General features: G+C 39.5%; 1 gene segment (V, D, J or C); it reads right to left on the bottom strand.

Moving 5' to 3' along the window:
- Positions 1-1,059: 1,059 nt before the first annotated feature.
- LOC723660 (immunoglobulin kappa variable 2-28-like) lies at positions 1,060-2,725 on the bottom strand. The segment is given in 2 exon segments: positions 1,060-2,175; positions 2,581-2,725. Coding segments are annotated over 2 exon segments (504 nt in total).
- Positions 2,726-25,031: the final 22,306 nt, after the last annotated feature.

Raw genomic sequence — 25,031 nt, 5'->3', positions numbered from 1 at the left:
ATTTAAAATGTAAAAGTAAAAGGAATGAGGTAGTGGTTCTTAGAAGAGAAACAAAGCAATTCAACAAAAGTAGGAAAAAATAATAAATTTTAAAAATCATGTTTATAATGACAACATCAGACTATAGACAAAATGAACCAAATTACCTAAAATTTCATGGGAGAAATGCACCATTTTAGGTCAACTGATGTTTTTCTCTCATGGAGTTATTTTATGAAACTTGCCAACTGTTGAGTGTGGGTGGAGATTCCAGCGTGGCCCAAGCAGGGGGACTCTATGAGGAAGGAGAATCCACGTAAGTTTGGCACTTCTTGGAGCTGCTTTAACAGAATAGGCAAGAGCTGAGTTCTTAACACCAGCCTGGATTTCATACTGAGACATTTGCTGAGGTGTGGGTTAGGAAGAGTCGCTGGAGACTGCGTGAGAAATGTAAAGTGAAAGCTCCCACATTCTCCCGAGTTTCCCTTCTAATCCTGCACTGATTGTCCTTCATGCAGGTCTAAAATATAGGCCTTAGGCTCCTACTATGAATCTCCTACTGATCTTCCCAGCCATAGCTCAGCCGTGGTTAGCATCTTATCTAATTTGATATAAGGTATCTACTGAATGACCATTCTCTCTCGTTTCATCCCCAGATATAGGACATATGTGAAATCAATTTTTGGAAGCTCACCTATGTCTTGCTGGGTTGACTAGGAAGGTGTGACATGACCTAACTTTAGGTCCTAAGGTGACATGACCTAACCTCACTTTTGCACAGGAACATCTGTAACCCTTGAGTCACTAAATTCCTAGAGTCCCACAATAAGCACAGCGACCTTATGAACTGGCAGTGGCATCAGGGCACAGCCTTGAAGGGCACGCAGGGGTCTATTCAACACCCTGATTCTTTCCAAGAAATACTTACAAGTTTCCATCTTGGTTAGTAGTTGAACTCCAACCACACCAGCATACGGACCCCAGCAAACATGAGCAACAGAGCTGGGTTTGCACCTACAGTTGACCTCTGCCACATGTCCTTCATGCTTGCTTTCACTGCTGCTGTCCAAAATCTTAATATTTTTATTTTGTATTAGGCAAAAAATTGCCATGTGTTATCTAATTTTTTTCAAAATTCTGTTGGGTATGGCATAAAACACCCATGCTGCCTAATTCTTCCAAACTTAAATATTTATTTCTAAAACCCTTGATTTGCAATTCAAAATCCTCACCTTTTATTTCAACCTGCTGTGCCTGAGACTGGTCAAACACATTGGACACGTGACTTTTGTTTTTAAGTGAATTTAACAAAGTCAACCTAGTAGCCCAAAAACAGGAATGTACATTGTTTGACATGGGTAATTCCTGAAATCGTGGTGTAAAATGCTATGCCTGCCCCTTTGCTGGAGAGAGACATATGCTAAGAAAATGTGGAAGTGTGAAGGTGAGGAAGAAGAGAAACAGTTTTTATGTTACTAAACAAACCCGGCTGCGTCTATAACCAGTAACTATTCAAACAAAAGAAAATCCAAAAAAAATATCAGTCTTAGGTTGACATGAAGTAGCCTTAATTACAAAGTCGTTACACTGAATCCTTTCAGTTGAAAGATAGATGTAGGAAAGGCTAGGAGGATTTAGATGAACTTTCATTCAGTTTTCTCCATTATCATGTCTGGTTGCTCAGTGAGCACTTGGACCCCACCATTCTCCTGCGGTTCGGCCTGAGGTGTAGCCCCAAGACTCATAGGAGCAGCTTCCTGCAACTCATCCCCCTGAATTCTTTACTGTTTTGCCCTCTATGGTGCCTGCTCCCCCGACAAACAACACATGTGGGCAGCTGGGCCACCCAGCAGAGAGGTTTGTGTTCGGGGCTGTACCACTGTGGGGGATCTTTTGTACTTTGCATGCAGTAATAAACACCAACATCCTCAGGCTCCACCCTGCTGATTTTCAGTGTGAAATCTGTGCCTGACCCACTGCCACTGAACCTGTCTGGGACCCCAGATTCCCGATTGGTAACTTTATAGATCAGGAGCCGTGGAGACTGGCCTGGCTTCTGCAGGTACCAATCCAAATAGGTGTTTCCATTACTATGCAGAAGGCTCTGACTAGACCTGCAGGAGATGGAGGCCGGCTCTCCAGGGGTGACGGGCAGCGAGAGTGGAGTCTGGGTCATCACAATATCCCCACTGGATCCTGAAGTAATGAGAGAGAAGTGCAAGATTATAAACAAACATTACGAGGCATTTTCATTATTTGTTTTCTGTTACGTTTTTCATGAAAATCATTATTTTTGTGAGTGCATTTTTGGTTTGTATCCCAAAACATCCAATTTCACAAAGAATCAAATTTTTGAGGCAAAAGGGAGTCAGTTGAATTATCTCACACCATCCACCTCTTTCTGTGTCAGAATCTTCTCCAGATCACAGGCCCCTGCTCCTTCTAGAATCTTTCTCACTGTCACTGATTTAAACACCACATGCCCCACCCTGGAGGACAAGACACATCTAACATGGGACAGAATACCCATGAAAGGCAGCAGGGCCCCAAGAGCTCACCCTCCCACTCCATTCTCCTCCTCCTTCTCCCTTCCATCCTTACCAGGGACCCAGAGCATCAACAGCCCGAGGAGCTGAGCAGGGAGTCTCATCGTGAGAAGATGAACTGAGGAGTCCTGATCAGTCAAGGCAAGGGTAGAGCTGAGTTTTATCTCAGAGTCACAAGGGAAGGTCCTCCCGAGGGAACAGTATGCAAATCCCCTGGTGGGTGCAGCAGTATGGAAAGAGCCAAGGGGAGTGTGCAGGGACTCTGTTGTGAGCAAAGTGACATAAAATATCTTCTGCATTTGAAGGACCATAATAAAGATAAAGTTGATATTGCCTGAGTGGCAGAAGTGACATATTTAAATGTTTCCTTTCATTTTCTTTAATAGATTTTTATTTTTTTCTCACTTTCTCAGGCATGTTTTACACTTCTCTTTAATAGGTTGAGTTTTATTAAAATTTGATTATTCTTTTCAATGTTAATTTAAGAGTCTGGTTTCTGTCTTTTTTAAGTTTTTTTCCTTAATGGAGATAAAACACATAGAGTAAAGCTCACCAAACTTAAAAGTGCAACTGACTAAAGTTTATGCATATTCACTCTCCAGATGAAACCCTAGAAAATTCCAAATACTCCTGATGCTTCCCTCATGCACCATCTTAGTTATTTCTTCTTCTATCCCAACCATGCTAACTGTCATTCAGGCATTCTGGTGTCTATCACAATAGATTGCGTTTTTCTGGACTGAAAAGTCACATGGATTGAAAGAGTATTTTTTGGTTTGCTTTCATTTTTCTGTTGTTGTTGTCTAACTTCTTTCTTGCTGCTTTTTTTGTGTGTGCTGTGTGGGGTGGCTTCAATCCTACCCCTGGGCTTGAGTGCTGACTGCTTTTATTTCCTGAAATTGTGAAGAACTTCCTCCTGAATATCTTGTAAGAAATATCTGCTATTTAATTTTAGTTTTCTTTTCTTTCTTTCTTTCTTTTTTTTTTTCTTTTTGAGATAGAGTCTCACTCTTTTACCCGGACTGGAGTGCAATGCCACCATCTCGGCTCACTGCAACATCCGCCTCTCGGGTACAAGCAATTCTCCTGCCTCAGCCTCTGAAGTAGCTGGGATTACAGGCAGGCACCGCTATGCCCAGCTAATTTTTGTATGTTTAGTAGAGACTGGGTTTCACCATGTTGGTCAGGCTGGTCTAAAACTCCTGACCTCGTGATCAGCCCACCTCGGCCTCCCATAGTGCTGACATTACAGGTGTGAGCCACCGTGCCTGGCCTTTTCTTTTATTGTTGAAGGATATTTTCACTAGAAATAGAATTCTTGGCTGCCTTTTTTCCCCCTGGAAGTTGATTATCTTCTATACTCCCTGGGTTACAATAAAATATTAGTCAATGGTTTTATTATTGTTTCCCTGAGTTTTTATACTGTGTCGGTTTTTTCTTGATGCATTAAGTTTTCTCCTCTTTGTCTTTCAACATTTTTACTATAATATGTTTAGTTATGAATCTCATAGTGTTTATTCTAACAGACATTATTGAATTTCTTTAATCTACACATTAATGCATTTCATTACTTTTCAAAAGTTGCTACAGTCCTTTCTTCAAATATTTTTTCAGGTACTTTTTCTCTTTTGTTTTTATTGTCTCAGTATTGGTCACAATTCTCTTTTTCTTCGAAGGTTTGGTTTTTATTTTAAAACTGTACATTTTAGATCATGTGTTTCTGGATTCTATTTTATTGTCCTGAGCATTGTTAAATATATTTTAATAACTTGCCTGGACCTATACTGAAGAATCTACTGCTCCCTCCCCAACCCCCTACCATGATGTTTGATCACTGATATCTCTGTTAATTTTTAATTCTTAATTTAAATATTTAGCTTAGATTTATAAAATCTGCATATGTGTTTGCTTAGTGGTCACTCATGATTTGGGCAGAAGTTTTGCTCAAGTATCTGGAACTCATAAATCTACCTTCTCCCATTCCATCTGTGTGTGGCCTGAAAAGTGCATGCAAGATGCAATCACTTCTTACCTCCCTGTGTTTTTACTTATCACTACGCCTCCTTCAATCTCTGTTATTCATACTTGCAGCTTTTAAGTCACCAGGAATTTGTGCAGAGATTATCTCAGCAATTCTATAACTGTCTTAAACCAGAAATGGACTAGTAACTTTCAGCTGGGGTACCACTTGCCCCAGCTAGGGCTCTCATCTTAAACTAACAAAGCTGTGGTCTTGCACAGTCCATTTCCTGCATAGTTCATCACAGTTAGCTGGAAACACTAAAGGATCTTGTTCCACAACAGCTCACGTCCACTCTCTTTGATGGCAAGCTGCTGGTTTCTGCAGCCATCCTCATGTTGGAAAATCTCCAGTTCTGCAATTCATGTTGACTAAGCTGGAGTGAAAGGGATCTGTTCCAGGCAAAAGACCTCTGACTAAGCTGGAGCGAAAGGGAGCTGTTCCAGGCAAAAGACCTCTGACTAAGCTGGAGTGAAAGGGAGCTGTTCCAGGCAAAAGGCCTCAAACATTTCCTGTCCTTACCCAAAGCACTACACTTTCTTATAAAGATATACATTTAAAAAATTTTTTAAGCTTTGCCAATTTCCACAGTGCTGAAATAGGATTGATATTTTTTAGCTTTATACTTATATTTGGGTTTGTTGTTTATTTTTGCTGAGGCTTTAATAAACTCTTTGTGACACCATAAACAGAGATGTCTTGTAAACTGAATTTAAATGACTATAATAGCCACATTGAAAGGGAATGGGGATATTTACAAAAATAAATAATTTTGAAATTGAGAATTTGAACTCTATACCGTCAGTTTACAGAGAAACCAAACTCTTAACAAATAGAAAACTGTAATCCCCAGACTTCACATTCTCAGATGAACACACAGTCAATTTGTAAAATGCCTTATACACATTCTAGGACTGAGAATATAAATAAATATACTCTACATGAAGACAGACAAGATTGTCTTTAACAGACATAAGAAACACAAAAAGGAAAAGGTGGAAAATATGATGACCCTTGTGAAATTATTTAATTAGAATCCATATGTTTTGTAGTTTTGTAGATATATTTTAATTAATTTTGAAATGCTTTTAAACTTAAAATTTAAATAATACAGTAAAGATTGTTCCCCTATACTCTTCCTGTAGCTTCTTCTAGTGTTAGCATCAAGCATAATTACGGTGTTTAAGTACCAATACCAGAAAATTAACAGAGATACACTGCTATTAGTTAAGTAAATTGCAATCTCCTTCAGATTTCACTGATTTTTCCAATAGTGCCCTTTTTACATTCCAGGGTAAAATCCAAGATAGTATATGACAGTGAGTTATTGTTTCCTTACTGTTTCCCAAAGTGTGACAAATTTTTTAAATTTTGTTTATCTTTCAGGATCTTGAAACTGTTGAAGTGCACTGGCCAGTTACTTTGGAGAATATCCGTTAACTTGGGTTTATTTGAAGTCTTCTATTGACTAGAATCACATTTCTTTTTTATTTTTAACAAAAGTAATAATACACATGGGATGTGTCTTCAATGTATATCAGGAGTTAAATAATGTCCACATGTCCTATTACTGGTGGTGATGAATGAATACAACCAATGAAATCTGTTTTAGAAGGAAGTCTTGGACAAAGCTAACTGAGACAGCTGCTTCTACTACTCTTTGTATTTGGTCATATGCAGACTTTTGGATAAATAATTTTTTTCTGTCAGATCCTGTTTCTTCTCATGCTTTCTAGGCTTTAATCCTTTTAAAGCTTACTGCACAATGGAGAATATTAAATTAATTAATTAATATTGACTTTAATAAATGAATAAAGAAATATTAGCTCTTAAATGACTAAGTTTTCTATCATGGCCATTTACCACGAAAATGTTAATAGTCTGAAGAAAACAAAAGAGAAATGGGATTTATTAAAACATGGTAGTATCCACAAATGAACAGCTGTTCTTGAGTCAACTGTTTGGATAAACAAATAGAATTTTCCATCACTTGGAATATTGCAGGAACCCAATGGACAGCTGCAGCACACACTGAGCTACTTCTACGGAGAAGATTCAGATACCATTGGTGTTGTATTAGGATGTGCACAGTTCAGACACTGTGTCTGGAAATATGAGATTATGTCCCTTCGTTAAAGAATGTGTGACTACATATGCATGGCTACAATCATTTGTAGAAATATGTACTTTTCCAAATTTTTGGGGTTTTATCATAAGATTCAATGGAATTATGTATTTGAATAGTAGTGAAACAAAAATATTATATGGAACTGGAAATTTTTGAGTATATACAGAGAGGCTATCAGAGAAAGGCTAACCATACTTTACTGGATACAGTTAATCTGCCTGGGACTTTTGGAGGAAATGGCTGAAAAGAAATGTGTTTGAAGAAGTACGATGTGGGTTAAAAAAATCAAATAGTCACAACTTGAAAATTCTTTCCAGCGAAAGCAGATGACTTTACAAAAAGGTGAAGTGATGTTTCAGTTTACCAAATCACCCTCATACATACCCTTTCACTTTTCCTTTTTTGCCTTTTCATTGGGTAAAATTTTGGTAGTGAATGGTGAGAAGAAATGCACTGGACAGATCTGGGTGAGTATAATCAAAGGCTGAGCATTTTAGAAGAGATCAAGACCAAATCACTAGGATTTTAAACACTGTGAGCTGGTTAATGAATAAAATCTGTCCCAAAATCTAATGCTGCTTGTAGAAGAAACACCCATGGATTAGATTTAAAGTTGTGTCACATAACTCTTGGCTAAGTTGATCTAGTGATGATAATGATGATTATTTTAGTGCTAAATATTGTAATAATAGTAATAACAAAATTAATAGCAGCATATATTATATCTTGAATACTGTTTTAAACGCTTTAACTTGTTTAAATTGTAAAAAGACCTAAAGGTAGATCATATCATTGTCACAGTTCCAAAGATATGGAAACTGAGGCAAAGGAAGGTTAAGCAACCTTACCAATGTCATACACTCTGTAAGCATCAGAGCTGTGACCTCATCTAAAAGAGCTTAACCTCAGGGTTGGCCAAGATAATGTCTGGACTGTTGGATGCATATTGTCTGAATCTAATTCCAGAATGGATGCAGACTTCAGTGGTACTTGGAGTAGCATTAACAAAACTACATCCTTGCCTCCTACAGAGTGATTTGGAAAGCCAAAGAGTTAAACTGCTTGAAGAAAAGAAGCAGATTTATTTATAGAAAATGAAGTTCAGGCGTGTGAATATAGGCTCTCAAAACTGTTAAGACGAAGAGGGGCTGGTTTTGGGTTGATGGAAGGGTTTTACAGAATCAAGTGGCATATTAATGAGAAGATCACCCAAGGAATTGTTTCCTGCATTGACAGCATAATCATCTGTCTTCAGCAATATGGTAGTGGTACCCTGAGGGGTCAGAGTCTGTCCCTGCTCTTCTGTACCGTTGTGGTCGTCCTTGCACCTATAGTGCTGGAGGTACTTGAGTGTTGTTCTTTGAGGCAGATTCAGGACCCTTGGGAAAGATCCCTAAGCAGTAAGGAAAAGGTGTGCTTGGAAGATAAAGTTCTGATCAACTCTTCATTTTAACCTGATTCCATCAACTACCAAGGGAGACAGCTAGACACAGTTGGGACAGAATCAGAAAATGAGACCACAGGTTTCTATTTGTTCCTGGCACAAGACAAAAGTCTTCTGCCAAATGCCATTCACTGAATCTAGATCATGGGAACAGAAGGACATAGAGATACAATTCTGTGACCAAGGATGGATATTTTACACTCAGGCTCAGATAACAGCCTTTTCTGACCTGACCACTTGAGTAAAAGGTGACCAATATCATATTTACACATCCACTCATATAGATAGATATATTTTATCAAATGTGATGGTATAAATATGAATAGTAAACCATTTAGAAAGATATTTCGAAGAAATTAAAGTAATAATATTTGAATTACAAAAGTGCAATTTGCCTCACTTGTGGAAAAAATGTACATATGTATATATTCCTCAAAACTCAGTGGCTAATAACACTAAGCATTTATTTTCCTATTCAGAGATGTTCATGATAACAATTATCTTGCTGGTCAAGGAAAGGCTTAGCAGGATAGTTCTGCTGCAGGGCACTGAGCTTGTCTCCAGCCTTTGGATTGTGTTTGATCTGGAAACAAAGCAGAGCCTATCCAAGGTACAACATTCCTATGGCAGGTAGCAAAAGTAAAGAAAATTTTCAAACAAAGCTGAACAGGCAAATATAAGTCTAATGATCAGTAACACAAGTGCACACATTCCCTTTTGGGTGGAGTATAAATTAGTTCACTACTGTGGAAAACAATTTGGCAATTTCTCAAAGAACTTAAATCAGAACTACCATTCAATTGAGCAATCCCATTTTTAGGGATCCTTTTGTATATGTAGCAAAAGGAATATAAATCATTCTATCCTAAAGACACATGCACATGTATGTTCATTGCAGCACTATTCACAATACCAAAGACATGCTATCAGACTAAGTGGTCATCAATGGTAGACTGGATAAAGAAAATGTGACACATATATACCATGGAATAGTATGCAGCCATTAAAAAACAATGATATAATGTATTTTGCAGCAAGATGGATGGAGCTGGAGACCATTATTCTAAGTGAACAAATGCAGGAACAGAAAACCAAACACCGTGTGTTCTCACTTATAAGTGGGAGCAAAACATTGAGTACACGTGGACACAAAAAGGGACCAATGGACACCAGAGTCTACTTGAGACTGGAGGATAAGAGGAGAGTAAGGATCGAAAAACTACCTATTGGGTACTATGTTTACTACCTGGGTGATAGAACAACATGAACTCCAAACCCCCACAATATGCAATGTACCTATAGAACCAACCCGCGCATGTACCACTGAAACTAAAATATTATAAATACTTAATAAATTCTATGATTTGAAAGTTAAAAAATAAAATAAAACAATTTCTTCTTGAAATTGGTCATTTCTCTTGCGTAGTTTCTCTTGTGATGTATGACCTGGACAGATGCAATAACTGCGATTCCTCAGGTATCATAATTGCTGTTCTTTATTAAATTAGGAGGGACAGTGTCATGTCTGTGCTGCAGGGGCTGAAGGAGAGAAAAATAGAGTTCGAATGGAGGGGAGCTTTCCTGGCTTTTTCTACCAAAACTTCCAAATCCTGGCCTAATTGGAAAAAAAGCCGTCAGCAGAGGAAAGTACCATAAGGAGCAGCTGGGGCAGCTGAGCCTCACCCTTCTGTTTCCCTTGGTGGTTTGTGTTCGGGCTTGTAACACTGTGGGAGGGGAATTATCATGCTGTTGACAGTAATATGTTGCGATATCTTCAGGCTGCAGGCTGCTGATGGTGAGAGTGAAATCTGTCCCAGATCCACTTCCACTGAACCTTGATGGGACCCCTGTTTCCAAATTGGATGCCCTATAGATCAGGAGCTTAGGGGCTTTCCCTGGTTTCTGTTGATACCAGGCCAACCAGTTGCTAATACCCTGACTGGCTCTGCAAGTGATGGTGACTCTGTCTCCTACAGATGCAGACAGGGAGGATGGAGACTGGGTCATCTGGATGTCACATCTGGCAACTGAGATTGGAAATACAAACACAAATATTCATACTAGTAGTCGTATTATAGGAAGGCTTCCATCAAGAGCCAGGCTGTACTGAACACACTGGCTGAGTAAATTTCTAGTGTTCTCCTTCCTTACCTGGGAGCCAGAGCAACAGGAGCCCCAGGAGCTGAGCGGGGACCCTCGTGTCCATGCTGTGTCCTGTCTGAGACTGACTCCTGCACAGGGTGTGACCAGTCTATTAATAAGTCTTCAGGGCAGGGGGCTGTGCTCTGGGAACATGCAAATCATCAGGGGATGGGGCAGGCTGGGCACAGCTGCAGGGCTGGCTCATCTCAGTAACTCAGCACAGGGGCAGTGTCCCCAAGGTCCCGGGTCAGACCAGGGCAGCGCAGATTTGCGTGAAGGGAAAGTATTTCTCTCTAGAGGGCCTATAGTTGCAAAACAGATTTTGGAGGCAATTGCCAACATTTTAAAAAAATGAACCTAAGGACTAGATCAAATAATGTATTCTTTGGTTGTATTGGAAGTATGTAGGAGAGTGTCATTGTTATAGGGAATGCATAATAAAGTCTTAGATGCTGGCAGTATCAGGTTTTCACGTTACTCTCAAATCGATTCAGTAGATGTAAAAATCCTTTTTCCTGTACTAACATTTCTGTCAATGTGAAATTCTTTCCTTTTTTGAAATGAAAAGAAAGATTTTATCAGTAGCATTTTATTCTACTGAAAAGCATTTTGTAATGCCCTTAGCCACTGTTAGTACCAGCATAAGGTCAAGCAATTCCCTGCCAGTGCACAAAGACGATACCATAATTCCTTAATGGATGCATCACTCACAGATACACCAATATTCCAAGCTATAGGTCTCTTTAATATGTAGGGGCTAAACAGGCTGCACTTTATTCTTAGTTTGTGGATCCCCATATACTACTTTTCTGCCATTGGCTATTATTTTCCATAGTTCATCAGCATAACAGGTTGATCATTGATGCCAGATTTGATTACTTTAATAAAAATCTGTTTCTTCCTCCAAGTATAGGAGCTTGGATTAGGATAAGCCTAAAGCCCTGGAACAGTCTAGGCTCCCGTGATCACTTGTCTCCAGAGTAAGAAGACCAAGACCACAGCCACTATGCAATGCCCTGAGCTGCACTCCCCACCAGCATGTTTCTGGGGGCTCGGGAGCAGTTCCTTTGGAGCCTGGTTTCTGGAGAGCAGGTGAAAGGGAGGCCCTGGGGAAAGGCCAGGTCACTGAATCCTCTCTCCTAAGTGATGACAGCTGCTACTTAGTGCATGTCCCTGCTGTGCACCATTAATGCCACTTTCCTCTTTTACTTTTTAGCCATGGGTAGGGATATTATTCTGACCAGTTGCCAGTCTACCTGTCTCATATCTAGGAAAGACAGTCTCCATCTCCTACCAAGCCACTGCCCATACACAGAGAGGTATTTCATGAATCCAGATAAAACTCAGACACATATTTGAAGCCTACACCTTACATAGATCACAAGGATTACACTAGCTCTCCAGCAACGATCCCTAACCAAAATGGAAACTCAAAAATGACAAAGAATTCAAAGCATGGATTTCAAGAAAGTTCAGTGACATCAAAGATGAGGGTGAAAATCAACACAAAAAAACTTCCAGAAAACAAAGGAAGACATAAACATCTGAAAATGAAATCAACCAGAGGTACCGGAATTGAAATACTTAAGAAATCTAAGTATATAACTGAAAGCTTTATCAATAGACTGGACCAAGCAGAAGAAAAAATTTCAGAGTCGTTTGAAGAGTGGTGACTTGAACTAAGCAGTCAGACAAAAATAAGAAGAAAAATAATTTTTTAAACAACGAACTAAGTATCAGAGAAATATGGGACTATGTAACACACCCAAACCTACTAAGTATTGGCATTTCTGAGGGAAAAAAGAGAATATGAAAACAATCTGAAAAATATATTTGAGGGAATAATTCAAGAAAATGGCCCAGCAGTGGCTCATGCCTGTAATCCTATAACATTGGGAGGCCAAGGCGGGTGGATCACCTGAGGTCAGAAATTTGAGGGCAGCCTGACCAATATGGTGAAACCCCGTCTCTTCTAAAACTCCAAAAATTAGCTGGGCGTGGTGGTGCACGCCTGTAATCCCAGCTACTTGGGAGGTTGAGGCAGGAGAATCGCTTGAACCCAGGAGGCAGAGGTGGCAGTGAGCTGAGACCAGGCCACTGTACTCCAGTCTAGGCGACTCCATCTCAATATCAAGACTCCATCTCAATAATAATAATGCAGGAAAATTTCCCAAATCTTCCTAGAGAAGTAGATATCGAGTTATAAGAAACACAGAGAATAACTGCCAGTTACTATACAAAATGAATATCACCAAGGCATATAATCACCAGACTGTCCAAGTCAATGTTAATGAAAAAATCTTAAAGGCACCTAGAGAAAAGATCAGGTCACAGTTGCAAACGAGAAAAGAAAAAAAGACAAATGGCACCTAATTAAACTAAAGAGCCTCTTCTGCACAGGAAAAAGAAAAAAAAGGAAAGAAAGAAAGAAAAAACTATCAGCAGAGTAAACAAACTATAGAATGGAAAACAAATATTTGCAAACTACACATCCTGCAAGAATCTATTAGCTAGAATCTTAGAAAAAAAAAACTTAATTCAACAAGCAAAACAAAATAAGCCCTTTAAAAAGTAGGCAAAAGAAATGAACAGACACTTGTCAAAAAATAGACGAGCAGCCAACAAACATATCAAAAAGTGGCAACATCACTAATTTTTAGAGAAATGTAAATCAAAACCACTATGAGATACTGACTCATACCAGTAAGAATGGCTATAACTAAAAAGTAAAGAAACAAAAACAAAAAAAGACAAAACAAAACAAAACAAACAAACAAACAAAAAAAAACAACCAGATGCTGCAAGGTTGTAAAGAGAAATAAACACTTATAAGCTGTTGGTGTAAATGTAAATTAGATCAGTCACTGTGGAAAGCAGTTTGGATATTTCTCAAATAACTTAAAACCCAATTACCATTCAATCCAGCAATCCTATTACAAGGAATATACCTAAAGGAAAATAAATTCTTCTATAAAAAAGACACATGCACTTGCAGGTTCATTGCTGCACTATTCACAATAGCAAAGACATGGAATCAACCTAGATGACCACGAATTGTGGAGTGGATAAATAAAATACAGTATGTACACACCATGGATTACTACACAGTCACAACAATAATGAAATCATGTCCTTTGCAGCAACATGAATGAAGTTGGAGGCCATTTTCTAAAGTGAAGTAACACAGGAACAGAAAACCAAATACCACAAGTTCTCACTTATAAGTGGGAGCTAAACACTGAGTACCCATAAAGATGGGAACGATAGACACTGGGGAATACTAGCGGGGGAGAGGGGAAAGAGGGAGTGAAGATTGAAAAACGACTTACTGTATTTTGTGTTCACTACCTGGGTGAAGGGATAATTTTTACCCCAAATCTCAGTATCACACAATATACCCACATAACAAAACTGCACAGGTCATCTCTGATACCTAAAATAAAAATTGAAGAAAAACAAACCATCCAATTTGTTGACAGTATTGTGTATGTTTAAAACTAAAGAGAATTATTCTCATTTCTGCAAAGAGATGTTTCCATTAACTGTAAGTATAACCAAGTAATATTGTTTCTTCTAGCTTCTCTTCAGGTTTTGCATGTACCCTTTCTTGCACTGCCACAGAGGCCTAAATAAAATAAAATAAAATAAAAGGACCAGCTGAAGAAACTGTCTCCAGCTGAAAGGAATTTCACTTCTTCACTGGAAAACAGGATTTCCTCAAACTTGTCTATTGCATACAGAGAAAATACTACAGAGAAGCATTCACTGGAAAGGCTTCCTTCTTCCGGCCCTGAGAAGGAACCAGAGACACGGGGAGGAATCTGAAAGGAGAATCTGGTGATTCTGAGCTTTACATCTGAAAGGTTGATTACAAAATTGAATCGCCACCTGGAATGTCTGGTAAATTTGGTGCTCCTTCTTGGTGTCAGGAATCCTCTCACAACAGGAAAGAAGGAAATATCCCACAGATAGGCCTGCTGGTTCATAAGGACTGGGAAGAGGCCCCTTTTCTGAGCCCCCTAAAAATGCCTGGCGGTGTGTATGCCTCTTGTTCCCCTTCGCATTATTATAACTAACTGCTTGTGTTCCTGCTTCCTCCTTCCTCCTCTTCCCTCTCCCTGAGAGCTGTGACTGTGCCATCTTGTTCTTCATTCCTCAGGTAACTTGGGTAACCACATAACACACTGGGAGCTCAATAATTTAATGAATGGGAAAAAGATGTGCAGAGGTCATTTCTGCTGATTATCTGGTCTTCCGGTTTTTGAAGTGGAACATGAGGATCCTCTGGGTGTCAGGTGAATGTCATCAAGATTCTCAATTTTTTCTCCTTTCCAAAAGCATATTTGAACAGAAATCAATTCACCTCCTCATTGGTGGTGGAATGGGAAGACAATGGAGAAATATGACCTTCAATAACAGCTTGGAGATCTCCATTATCCAAAAAAGGACTTTGTGTGTTTCCCTTTCTCTCCCAGTTCCCATTGATTTCCTTCTCAGCTGGGCTTCTGCATCTCTTGCCATCTAGGTGTGACTCCAGCTCCTGCACCTCAGACAGCCTAAGGGTTCTCAAGCTCATTAAGCTCAGTACCCGCCCCCCTTCTTTTTTTTTCAGATGTGGAACACAGGGTAGTGAGGATAACCAGGTTGAGTTGGTTCAGGAGTGCATGTGTTGAAAGAGACAAGTATGTGCCCTAGAGCCCTCCAAAGCTCTTGAATAGGCAACTCTTCCTGCTGGACAGTTTCCCAGGACCTTAGAGCTCAGCTCAGTTCTAGTTTGGTGGCCTTGCAGACCAAAACCATTCTGAGTGTTAAGAGGAATTCTGACCATTTTGGCAGTGACAATGACACCCACAAGCACTCTACGTTTTCAGACTGCTTTCAAGTTTTTCAAATGTCCATTTTGAGAACAAAAAACATCACTAAGCTCACCTACATGACTGCATGACCCTCCTATGGGATGGCCGTAGCCACTGTGAAAACTTCAAAACACTTGAGGGAGGACGATGTTAAAATATTTGGTCTCAGTGGAGCCTCTCTACTTTGGGTTTGGGGGCTATTTCCAATAGAAACAAGATACAAACCCACTAAAGAATTAACAGAGCCTATCATTTTACCTTTAGCCAAATGGAGTCCTTAAGGTTTCAAATTATTGCTACCCAGAGGACTCCCCAAATTTTAAAAGGTATGCACATCTCCACATATTTTTGACAAATTAATTTTAACCTAAATTAAGCAAATACTTTTGTTTGTATTATAATTATTGACATTAAAAAATGAAACCGATGCATGAGTCCTGCTATATCAAGGATCATAAATTCTGAATATTTTAATGCAGTTATTATTTATGAAAAATAAGTATATGAACAAGCAAAACAAAAACAGTAAGAAGGAGCGGAAATTTGAAACACCATTTTGGTGTTGAGGAGATGCATACAAACCCCAGAAACTATGTCTTCTCCAAATTTTGTCTGTTTCTTAACCACAGTTCCATTTTTATTATCTTGGAGGAGGATAGAATTAAGAAGCACAAGGAACTGTTCAATGCTTAGGACATCAAAAGAGAAATGGAGATGGAGACATGAATGGAGCAGAATTTATAACCTCTTCCGAGTGCTTAGGGTTTCTCTAGCCATATAATTGGCAAGACCAAGATGTCAGGGAGCCCCTTTGCTTATTATGGCTCCTGTCTTTCATGCCTCAAGCTCCCACAATGCACACACAAGTACGATAACACATTTCTTTTCCTAAAGATAAGGTCTATGGCCAACCCAGGCTCTTTCCCTTAAGTATCTTTTTGGGATAAATTAAAATAATTTTAGAAGAAATTCAAAGAAACTATGGTAATGGCTGAAGCAAAGATAAGGTATCCAAAAGTTGGAGCATTTAGCATTGATGTAGCACGAAAGCTGTATTGTTAACTGCAGAAAGTATCCAGGCTCTTTCTGCATTTCTGCTTTGTACTTGCATCACTTTAGATTTTCAGTCTTGGGCTTGATGCCTCATGATCTCAAAATGGCTGCACTGACTCTAAGAATTATGTCCAGTCATGTCTGTTGCAGGAAAAAATGCTCTTCACTTTACTCCTTTTATGAGGTGTTGTAATCTTTCTAAAAAGCCTAGCTCACCCTGCACTCTCCTTAATCTCATTGTGGAGGTGATCCCATGTGCCCTTAATCCCTGGTCTTGTCCTATGCTGGGAGAAACTCATTGTCCTTTTCTTACACAGCAGAACAGAGCTGGTGTCCTATACATCAAGGGAGGGGAAAATAGCTGCTATGTAAGGACCAACAGCTTTGCAACATGTAAATTTCACTATGTGTCTAAGTTAAATTATATGGGGGTGGGGAGAGATCATATGGGCTTTTATACCTGGTGGAGGTTGGAACAAGCCAAGCCATGAGGATGACAAGAAAGTCAGATTTCTAATCTTCCAGATGACAATGTTAGATTTCACAGCTGTGGAAATGTGTCCTCTGCATTTGGGGCCAGGGAAGGCATTCAGGTACAGGAATAGGAGAAAGGAGATTTAAAATAGGGTTCTCAAGCTAGGACTGAGGTCAAGCTTGCATTGCCCAAGAGCTGCCTGTCTCTTTCCCTGGGCTGTGGAAGAAGCAGTTGCTCTCCTGAACCATGGGTCTGAGGACCTAGGACGAACCACAGACCCTGCTCACAGGTCTGCCTGGCAGGGGCGTCATGAATGAAAACTGCTCACATGTCTACAGATGCTACACAAAGCCCAGAGCCCACAGCCAGAGTAAAAGTCTCAAAGTGTTGCAGGAAGTCAGGGACCCCGAACAGAGGGACCGGCTGGAGCCACAGCATAGGAACATGAACTGTGAAAATTTCATGGACATTTATCAGTTCCCAAATAATACTTTTATAATTTCTTATGTCTGTCTGTATTTTAATCTCTCAATCCTGTTATCTTCTAAGCTGAGAATGTACATCACCTGAGGACCGCTGTGATAATTGTGTTAACTGTACAAACTGATTGCAAAACATGTTGTGTTCGAACAATGTGAAATCAGTGAATCTTGAAAAAGAACAGCATAACAGCGACTTTTAGGGAACAAGGGAAGACAATCATAAGGTCTGACTGTCTGCAGAGTTGGGCAAAAAGAGCCATATTTTTCTTCTTGCAGAGATCCTATAAGAGGACGTACAAGTAGGAGAGATATTGCTAAATTCTTTTCCTAAACAAGTCAGGCCCCGAGGATGACAGGAAAGTCAGATTGCTAATCTTCCAGATGACAATGTTAGATTTCACAGTTCTGGAAATGTGTCTTGTGCATTTAGGGCCAGGGAAGGCATTCAGGTACAGGAACAGGAGAAAAGAGATTTAAATAGGGTCCTCAAGCTAGGACTGAGGTCAAGCTTGCATTGCCCAAGAGCTGCCAGTCTCTGGCCCTGGGCTATGGAAGAAGCAGATGGTCTCCTGGACCATGGGGCTGAGGACCTAAGAAGAACCACAGGCCCTGATCACAGGTCTGCCTGGCAGGATCTTCATGGATGAAAACTGCTCACACATCTACAGATGCTACACAGAGCCCAGAGCCCACAGCCAGAGTAAAAGTCTCAAAGACGAGGGCGTTAATGCTAAGCTTGAGATCCCAGGGCCAGCTGTCCTAATCTCTGTCCTCATAGGTCCTCATGGGCCAAGGACCCTGCTAGAACCAAAAGGGAATGGTCAGCAAATGTCCCCAGAGTCTTCACTCAGCCAGACTCTGCTGTTCTTGGAAATAAATGGAGTACTTGTTAAGTGAATAACATATATGTATGTATTATGTAAACTTTAACAAATGCATATAATAGATATCAATCTTATGGATATATGTGTATATGCAATGTATCTATAGTATAAATCAAAATAGTATGTATATTTATAGAGAAATTGATTTAATTTTGTAGATATAATGTATGATTTTAAATTGGATGACTTGAGCATGAACATTTAAAAAGCACCAATGGGTGCACCTCATGTCCCCTTTCCCCTTATAGAGCCTGAGGGTCAGGAAGTCCAGGACCCACCAATATGTTCATACTGGTTGGGGAAGTGACCCACCCATTGATGAGGACATGCAGTGACCCAGGGGAACTGGGGAACACACAGCTGCAAGTGCAGAGGAGATGGTTAGTGGGTCTGGACACCAAGTGGAGGAATGCTTCATCCCCAGAACACAGCTTGGAGAGTCACTCCCTGATGGACTCTGTAAGACATGGCAGCGCACATGGCTCAGTGGCTGCATGGTCACAGGACATATCCACCCCACGGGCCATTGGCAGCCTCCCCTCTGGCTGGGGTTATGTGGGATGTCTCTGCCCAGCTTTCATGGCTCAAGCGCTGCTGGGACTCAGTTCACAATGGGGTGCCATGAAGGCAGCTCAGCTGCTGATGGCCAGAATGACATCTGTCTGAACTCTCTGCCCCTGGCCCAGGAAGATATCCTGTCCAGGGGGTAGCATGAGCCAGCAAAAGCTCAGGACTGAGCCTCATGTCTCCTGGTGCTAGTCTAGGACACAGTTAATACTATGGGTGAGCCCTGTAGGCGACAGTGACTCTCTCTACTGAGACACACTGAGGAGACTAGAGATGAAGTCCACAAATGTCCCCAATGGCATCTAAATGGGGGACGAATGTGAACATCCCCCAATACGAATACCAAGCAAGTACTTCATTCAGGTTGATGAAATTCTGTTCAGAAAGCAAAACAGGCTAACAACCTCATCTTCACAGAAGCATTTCTGTGTAATGCAAACACTCTGAGGATGAAGCCTGAGCCCTCCCTCCTCACAAAAGAGTCTGAACAGCAGGAGTAGGAGGAGCAAAGCTGGGTCCCCATGTCCATAAGGGCCTCCTGAGGCTGATTCTGCTAAGACAGGATGGAGACAATAGACTAATATTCTTGTGCTGCCACACCAAAGTACTCTGGGCAGAATAGCTTAAACCATAGACATTTACATTCACATTTCTAGTGGCCCAAAACTCCAAGATCAAGGTCCAGCAGTGTTCACTTTCTGCTAAGGACATTCTTCCTGATTTGCAGATACCACCTTCTTACCATGCTTTCACATGGCCTTTCCATAGTCAGGCAAGTGGGACAGAGTGCAGGTTAGAGAGAGAGAGAAAAAAAAGGAGAGCTCTCTGGTTCTGTTCTTCTAAGAACACTAATCCTATGGGATCAGGACCTCACTCTTATGGCCCCAGTTAACCTCAATTACCTTCTTAAAACCTCAATTGCTTCGTACAGCCACTTTGGGGATTAGAGCTCCAATATGAATTTGGGAACACAATTCGGTTCGTAGCAGATGGACACAGCCAAGGCAGTGAGGGGGCAAGGCCCTGCTTCCAGTTTCAGAGCACAGAAAACAGAGTGGGTTTCCTCACACCTCAGCACACGGACAGCTCCTCCCAAGTGCTCCAAGTCACACATAAGATCCCATTCCAAACGTGGGGGCTCCCTGTTGAAAATAGGACGCTGTCACCCTTACATTCCCCGTATTTCTAAAAAAAAAAAAAAAAAAAAAAAAAAAAAAAAAAAAAAAAAAAACACCGTGCGGTCTCTTTTGTGGAACTTTTTTGCCATCTAGTGTCAGGCTTCAACATAGCAACGTCTCAGGTTTTCTATTTTGTGATAATGAAAATAAACAAATGTATCATAAATCATACATAAAACTTAATACATTAAATTGTACAAAAAGTAAAACCAATCAAAGAGATTAAAAGGCATCTGTAGGGATAAAAAAAGACACCTCTGTTTCAAAGAAGAAGAGCTAGAATCATAGAGTACTGGTTTTTTTTTTTTTTCAAATAACTTTTTAGCAGTAATTATCGAATGGTAGCTAGCAATTTCAAATACGCTGTCACAAATATAATTTGATAGTCAAAAAATTATTTTCAAGAATCATGTAAATACATTTTCAGATGAAAACAAACAAATGTGGGTTTACCAGCAGAACCACTAAATGGAAAATTTCTCAATTGTGTGCTTAAGGCAAAATAACATTTGTCACTAATGAAAAGCATGCATTTTGTTCAATCTTTAAGGAGAAAACATTTCTCTTCACTCAATTCCAGTTCATGCTGCTGAGGAATGGACATGGGGGCAGTGACTGTGAGGAAGGAGGGAAGCTATGTGCTGAGGGTGGTTGTGCCTCCTGCCTGCCTGAGTGACCTCATGGAGCAGAGACACCGATACCACAAAGGCCACCTGCCTGCCTCTGCACTGACGTGGCACAGACAGAGAAACCTTGTCACATTTGGTCTGCCGTATGTTGAAGATTCTCTGTAACAGCCAACTTCATTATCTTCTGATTCCCTTTGTATCCTCTTTCAGTTTTTGGAATCATTTATTTTTGACCATTTTGTTTTGAGACTATAGCCCCTTGAAATGTCAGAAATATGTAGGTTGTATTTTTGTTTATTTTTAAAACATGTTATTTTAATGTCTTACCCCTTTAAGTGGATTTAAGCTGTATCCCCTGAATCACATTAAACTCAGAAACTCAAGGTCAATGTCAATCACATAGATGCTGTCAATCACATGAGAGCTAAAGACGACTATAGCATTGCTTAGCTCCTGCTCTTGCTGCTTGCAGTTTCTTTTCTCTCCCTGCATTATGTAATAACATCTAAGTTTCATAGTGCATGTATTAATTAGTTTTTTAAATAACACACTGAGTGTGTTATGTTTCATTAATTTGAGGGCTCTGGTCTGCTTGACTTCTATATAAATTTTGCCAGAAATCTTTTAAACCTAACAGAAATGGCACATTGGAATTTAAGTTACCCTATCCATGGAATCCATTATCTTGGAATATACAGTCATTTAAAGTATATTGTATACCTTTAGCCTGAAGCAACAACTTCTTGTTCTGTTGTTCAATGTGTCTTCCACACATTGTTATGACATGTAACAGATGTGACTCACTATTCAGTGTGATATAATCTTAAAGCACTATTTTAAGTGAAATTTATGAAAAGCGTACATTTTCTGTGCCTTTATAACTAAAATATAATAGGAAATATAAATGAATATGAATATAAAATATAAAATATTCATATTCATTTTGAGGAAATGATGGTCTATGTAAAAATAATGTGTTTTTGTATTGTACGAAACCTTTTCTTATGAAAACATAGGACAAAATTCATCATCTTTAAAATAGTGCTTAGTTTAAATACTTTTAAAATTCTTAAAATTTGTGAGAGAAAGAAAACTTTCATGTAATTCTGCATTTGTCTTTTTTTACTTTTCTCAACTTTTATTCTAGTTTCAGGGAGTAAATGTGCAGGATTGTTACACGGGTAAATTGAGAGTCACTGGGGTTTGGTTTACAAATGATTTCATCACCCATATAGTGAGTATAGTACCCAATAGATAATGTTTTGACCCTCATCCTCCTCCTACCCTCCCTCTTCAAGTAAGCCCAAGTGTTTATTGTTCCCGTCATTATGTCCGTGTGTACTCAATGTTTAGCTCCCACTTGTAAGTGGGAACATGCGGTATTTGGTTTTATGTTCCTGTTTTAATTCGCTCAGAATAATGGCCTCCAGCTGCATCCATGTTGATGCAAAGAACATTATTTCATATTTTTTTATGGCAGTGTACCACATTTTCTTTTTTTTTTCTTTTTCTTATTATTATACTCTAAGTTCTATGGTACACATGCACAATGTGCAGGTTTGTTACATATGTACACATGTGCCATGTTGGTGTGCTGCACCTGTTAACTCGTCATTTACATTAGGTATATCTCCTAATGCTATCCCTTCCCCCTGCCCCCACCCCATGACAGTCCCTGGTGTGTGATGTTCCCCACCTTGTGTCCAAGGGTTCTCATTGTTCAATTCCCACCTATGAGTGAGAACATGCGGTGTTTGGTTTTCTGCCCTTGCGATAGTACGCTCAGAATGATGATTTCCAGCTTCATCCATGTCCCTACAAAGGACATGAACTCATCTTTTTTTATGGCTGCATAGTATTCCATGGTGTATATGTGCCACATTTTCTTAATCCAGTCTATCATTGATGGACATTTGGGTTGGTTCCAAGTCTTTGCTATTTTGAATAGTGCTGCAATAAACATACATGGGCATGTGTCTTTAGAGTGGCATGATTTATAATCCTTTGGGTATATGCCCAGTAATGGGATGGCTGGGTCTAATGGTATTTCTAGTTCTAGATCCTTGAGGAATCTCCACACTGTCTTCCACAACGATTGAACTAGTTTACAGTCCCACCAACACTGTAAAAGCGTTCCTATTTCTCCACATCCTCTCCAGCACCTGTTGTTTCCTGACTTTTTAATGATCACCATTCTAACTGGTTTGAGATGGCATCTCATTGTGGTTTGATTTGCTTTACTCTGATGGTCAGTGATGATGAGCATTTTTTGGGTCTGTTGGTTGCATAAATGTCTTCTTTTGAGAAGTGTCTGTTCTTATCCTTTGCCCACTTTTTGATGGGGTTGCTTGATTTTTCTCTTGTAAATTTGTGTAAGTTCTTTGTAGATTTTGGATATTAGCCCTTTGTCAGATGGGTAGTTTGCAAAAATTTTCTCCCATTCTGTAGGTTGCCTGTTCACTCTGATGGTAGTTTCTTTTGCCGTGCAGAAGCTGTTTAGTTTAATTAGATCCCATTTGTCAATTTTGGCTTTTGTTGCCATTGCTTTTGGTGTTTTAATCATGAAGTCCTTGTCCATGTCTATGGCCTGAATGGTATTGCCTAGGTTTTCTTCTAGGGTTTTATGGTTTTAGGTCTAACATTTAAGTCTTTAACCCATCTTGAATTTATTTTGTACATCTTGTAAGGGAGGGATCCAGTTTCAGTTTTCTACATATGGCTAGCCAGTTTTCCCAGCACCATTTATTAAATAGGGACTCCTTTCCCGATTTCATGTTGTTGTCAGTTTTGTAAAAACTCAAATGGATGTGGATGTGTGGTATTATTTCTGAGGGCTCTATTCTGTTCCATTCATCTGTATCTCTGTTTTGGTACCAGTGCCATGCTGTTTTTCTTACTGTAGACTTGTAGTATAGTTTGAAGTCAGGTAGCTTGATGCCTCCAGCTTTATTCTTTTGGCTTAGGATTGTCTTGGCAATGCAGGCTCTTTTTTGGGTTCCATATGAATTTTAAAGTAGTTTTTTCCCATTCTGTGAAGAAAGTCATTGGTAGCTTGATGGGGATGGCATTGAGTCTATAAATTACCTCAGGCAGTATGGCCATTTTCACGATATTGATTCTTCCTATCCATGAGCATGGTATGTTCTTTCATTTGTTTGTATCCTCTTTTATTTCATTGAGCAGTGGTTTGTAGTTCTCCTTGAAGAGATCCTTCACATCCCTTTTAAGCTGGATTCCTAGGTATTTTGTTCTCTTTGAAGCAATTGTGAATGGGACTTCCCTCATGATCTGGCTCTCTGTCTGTTATTGGTGTATAGCAATGCTTGTGAATTTTGCACATTCATTTTGTATCCTGAGACTTACCACGTTTTCTTTATTCAATCCCTTGTTGATGGGCATGTAGGTTGCATGTCTTTGCTATTGTGAATAGCATTGCAATGAACATATGAGTGCCTGTGTCTTTTTGGTAGGCCAATTTATATCCCTGTAGCTATATACCTAGCAATGGGATTGTTGGGTTGAATGGTGGCTCTGTTTTAAGAAACTTCTCTGAGAAATCTCCAAACTCGTTTCCACAGTGGCTAAACTCTACATTTCCACCAGCAGTCTATAAGTGTTGCCTTTTTTCTGAACTCTCACCAACATTTGTTATTTTCAACGTTTTAATAATAGCCATTCTGTCTAGTGTGATGTGGTATCTATTGTGATTTTGATTTGCATTTCTGTGATGATTAATGATGCTGAAAATTTTTGTATGCTTGAAATCCACATGTATGTCTTCTTTGAGAAGTGTCTTCTCGTGTCTTTTGACCAATTTTTAACACGGTTGCTGGTTTATTTACTTGGTGATTTGTTAAAATTCCTTATAGATTATGAATATCAAACTTCGGTCAGATGTATAGTTTGCAAATATTTTCTACCATTCTGTAGGTTGTCTGCTTACTCTGTTGATAGTTTATTTTGCTAATCAGATGCTCTTTAATTAAGCTCCATTTGTCAATTTTTGTTTTTGTTGCAATTGCTTTTGGTGTCTCTGTCATGAAATATTTGCCAGGGCCTATGTCTAGAATGGTGTTTTCTAGGTTTCCTTCTAGGGTTTTTATAGTTTTAGGTTTCACGTTTAAGACTTTAATCTGTTTTGAGTTGATTTTTTTTATATATGGTAAAAGGAATGAGTCCATTTCCAATCTTCTGCATATGGCTAGCCAGTTTTCCCAACACCATTTATTGAATAGGAATTCCCTTCCCCTATTGCTTTTTTTGTCAACTTTATCAAAAAGATCAGATGGTTGTAGTTATGCGGCTTTATTTCTGCATTCTCTAATATCTCCCATTGGTCTACGTATCTGTTTTTGTGCCAGTGTCATGCTATCTTGGTTACTATGTCTTTATAGTCTAGTTTGAACTCAGGTAGTGCAATGCCTCTGGCATTGTTCTTTTTGCTTAGGATTCTTTTGGTTATTTTGGTTCTTTTCTGGTCCACATGAAATTTAGAATACTTTTTTTCTAACTCTGTTAAAAATGTCTTTGGTGGCTTGATAGGAATAGCATTGAATCTGTAAATTGCTCTGGGTGGTATGGCCATTTTGACAATATTGAGTCTTCCTATCCTCGACCATGGAATGTTTCCCAATTTGTTTGTGTAATC

The sequence above is a fragment of the Macaca mulatta genome, chromosome 13 (assembly GCF_049350105.2).
Source record: "Macaca mulatta isolate MMU2019108-1 chromosome 13, T2T-MMU8v2.0, whole genome shotgun sequence".
Classification (NCBI taxonomy): domain Eukaryota; kingdom Metazoa; phylum Chordata; class Mammalia; order Primates; family Cercopithecidae; genus Macaca; species Macaca mulatta.
Note: the sequence above shows the minus strand (reverse complement) of the source record. Positions and strands in the feature narration are given on the sequence as shown.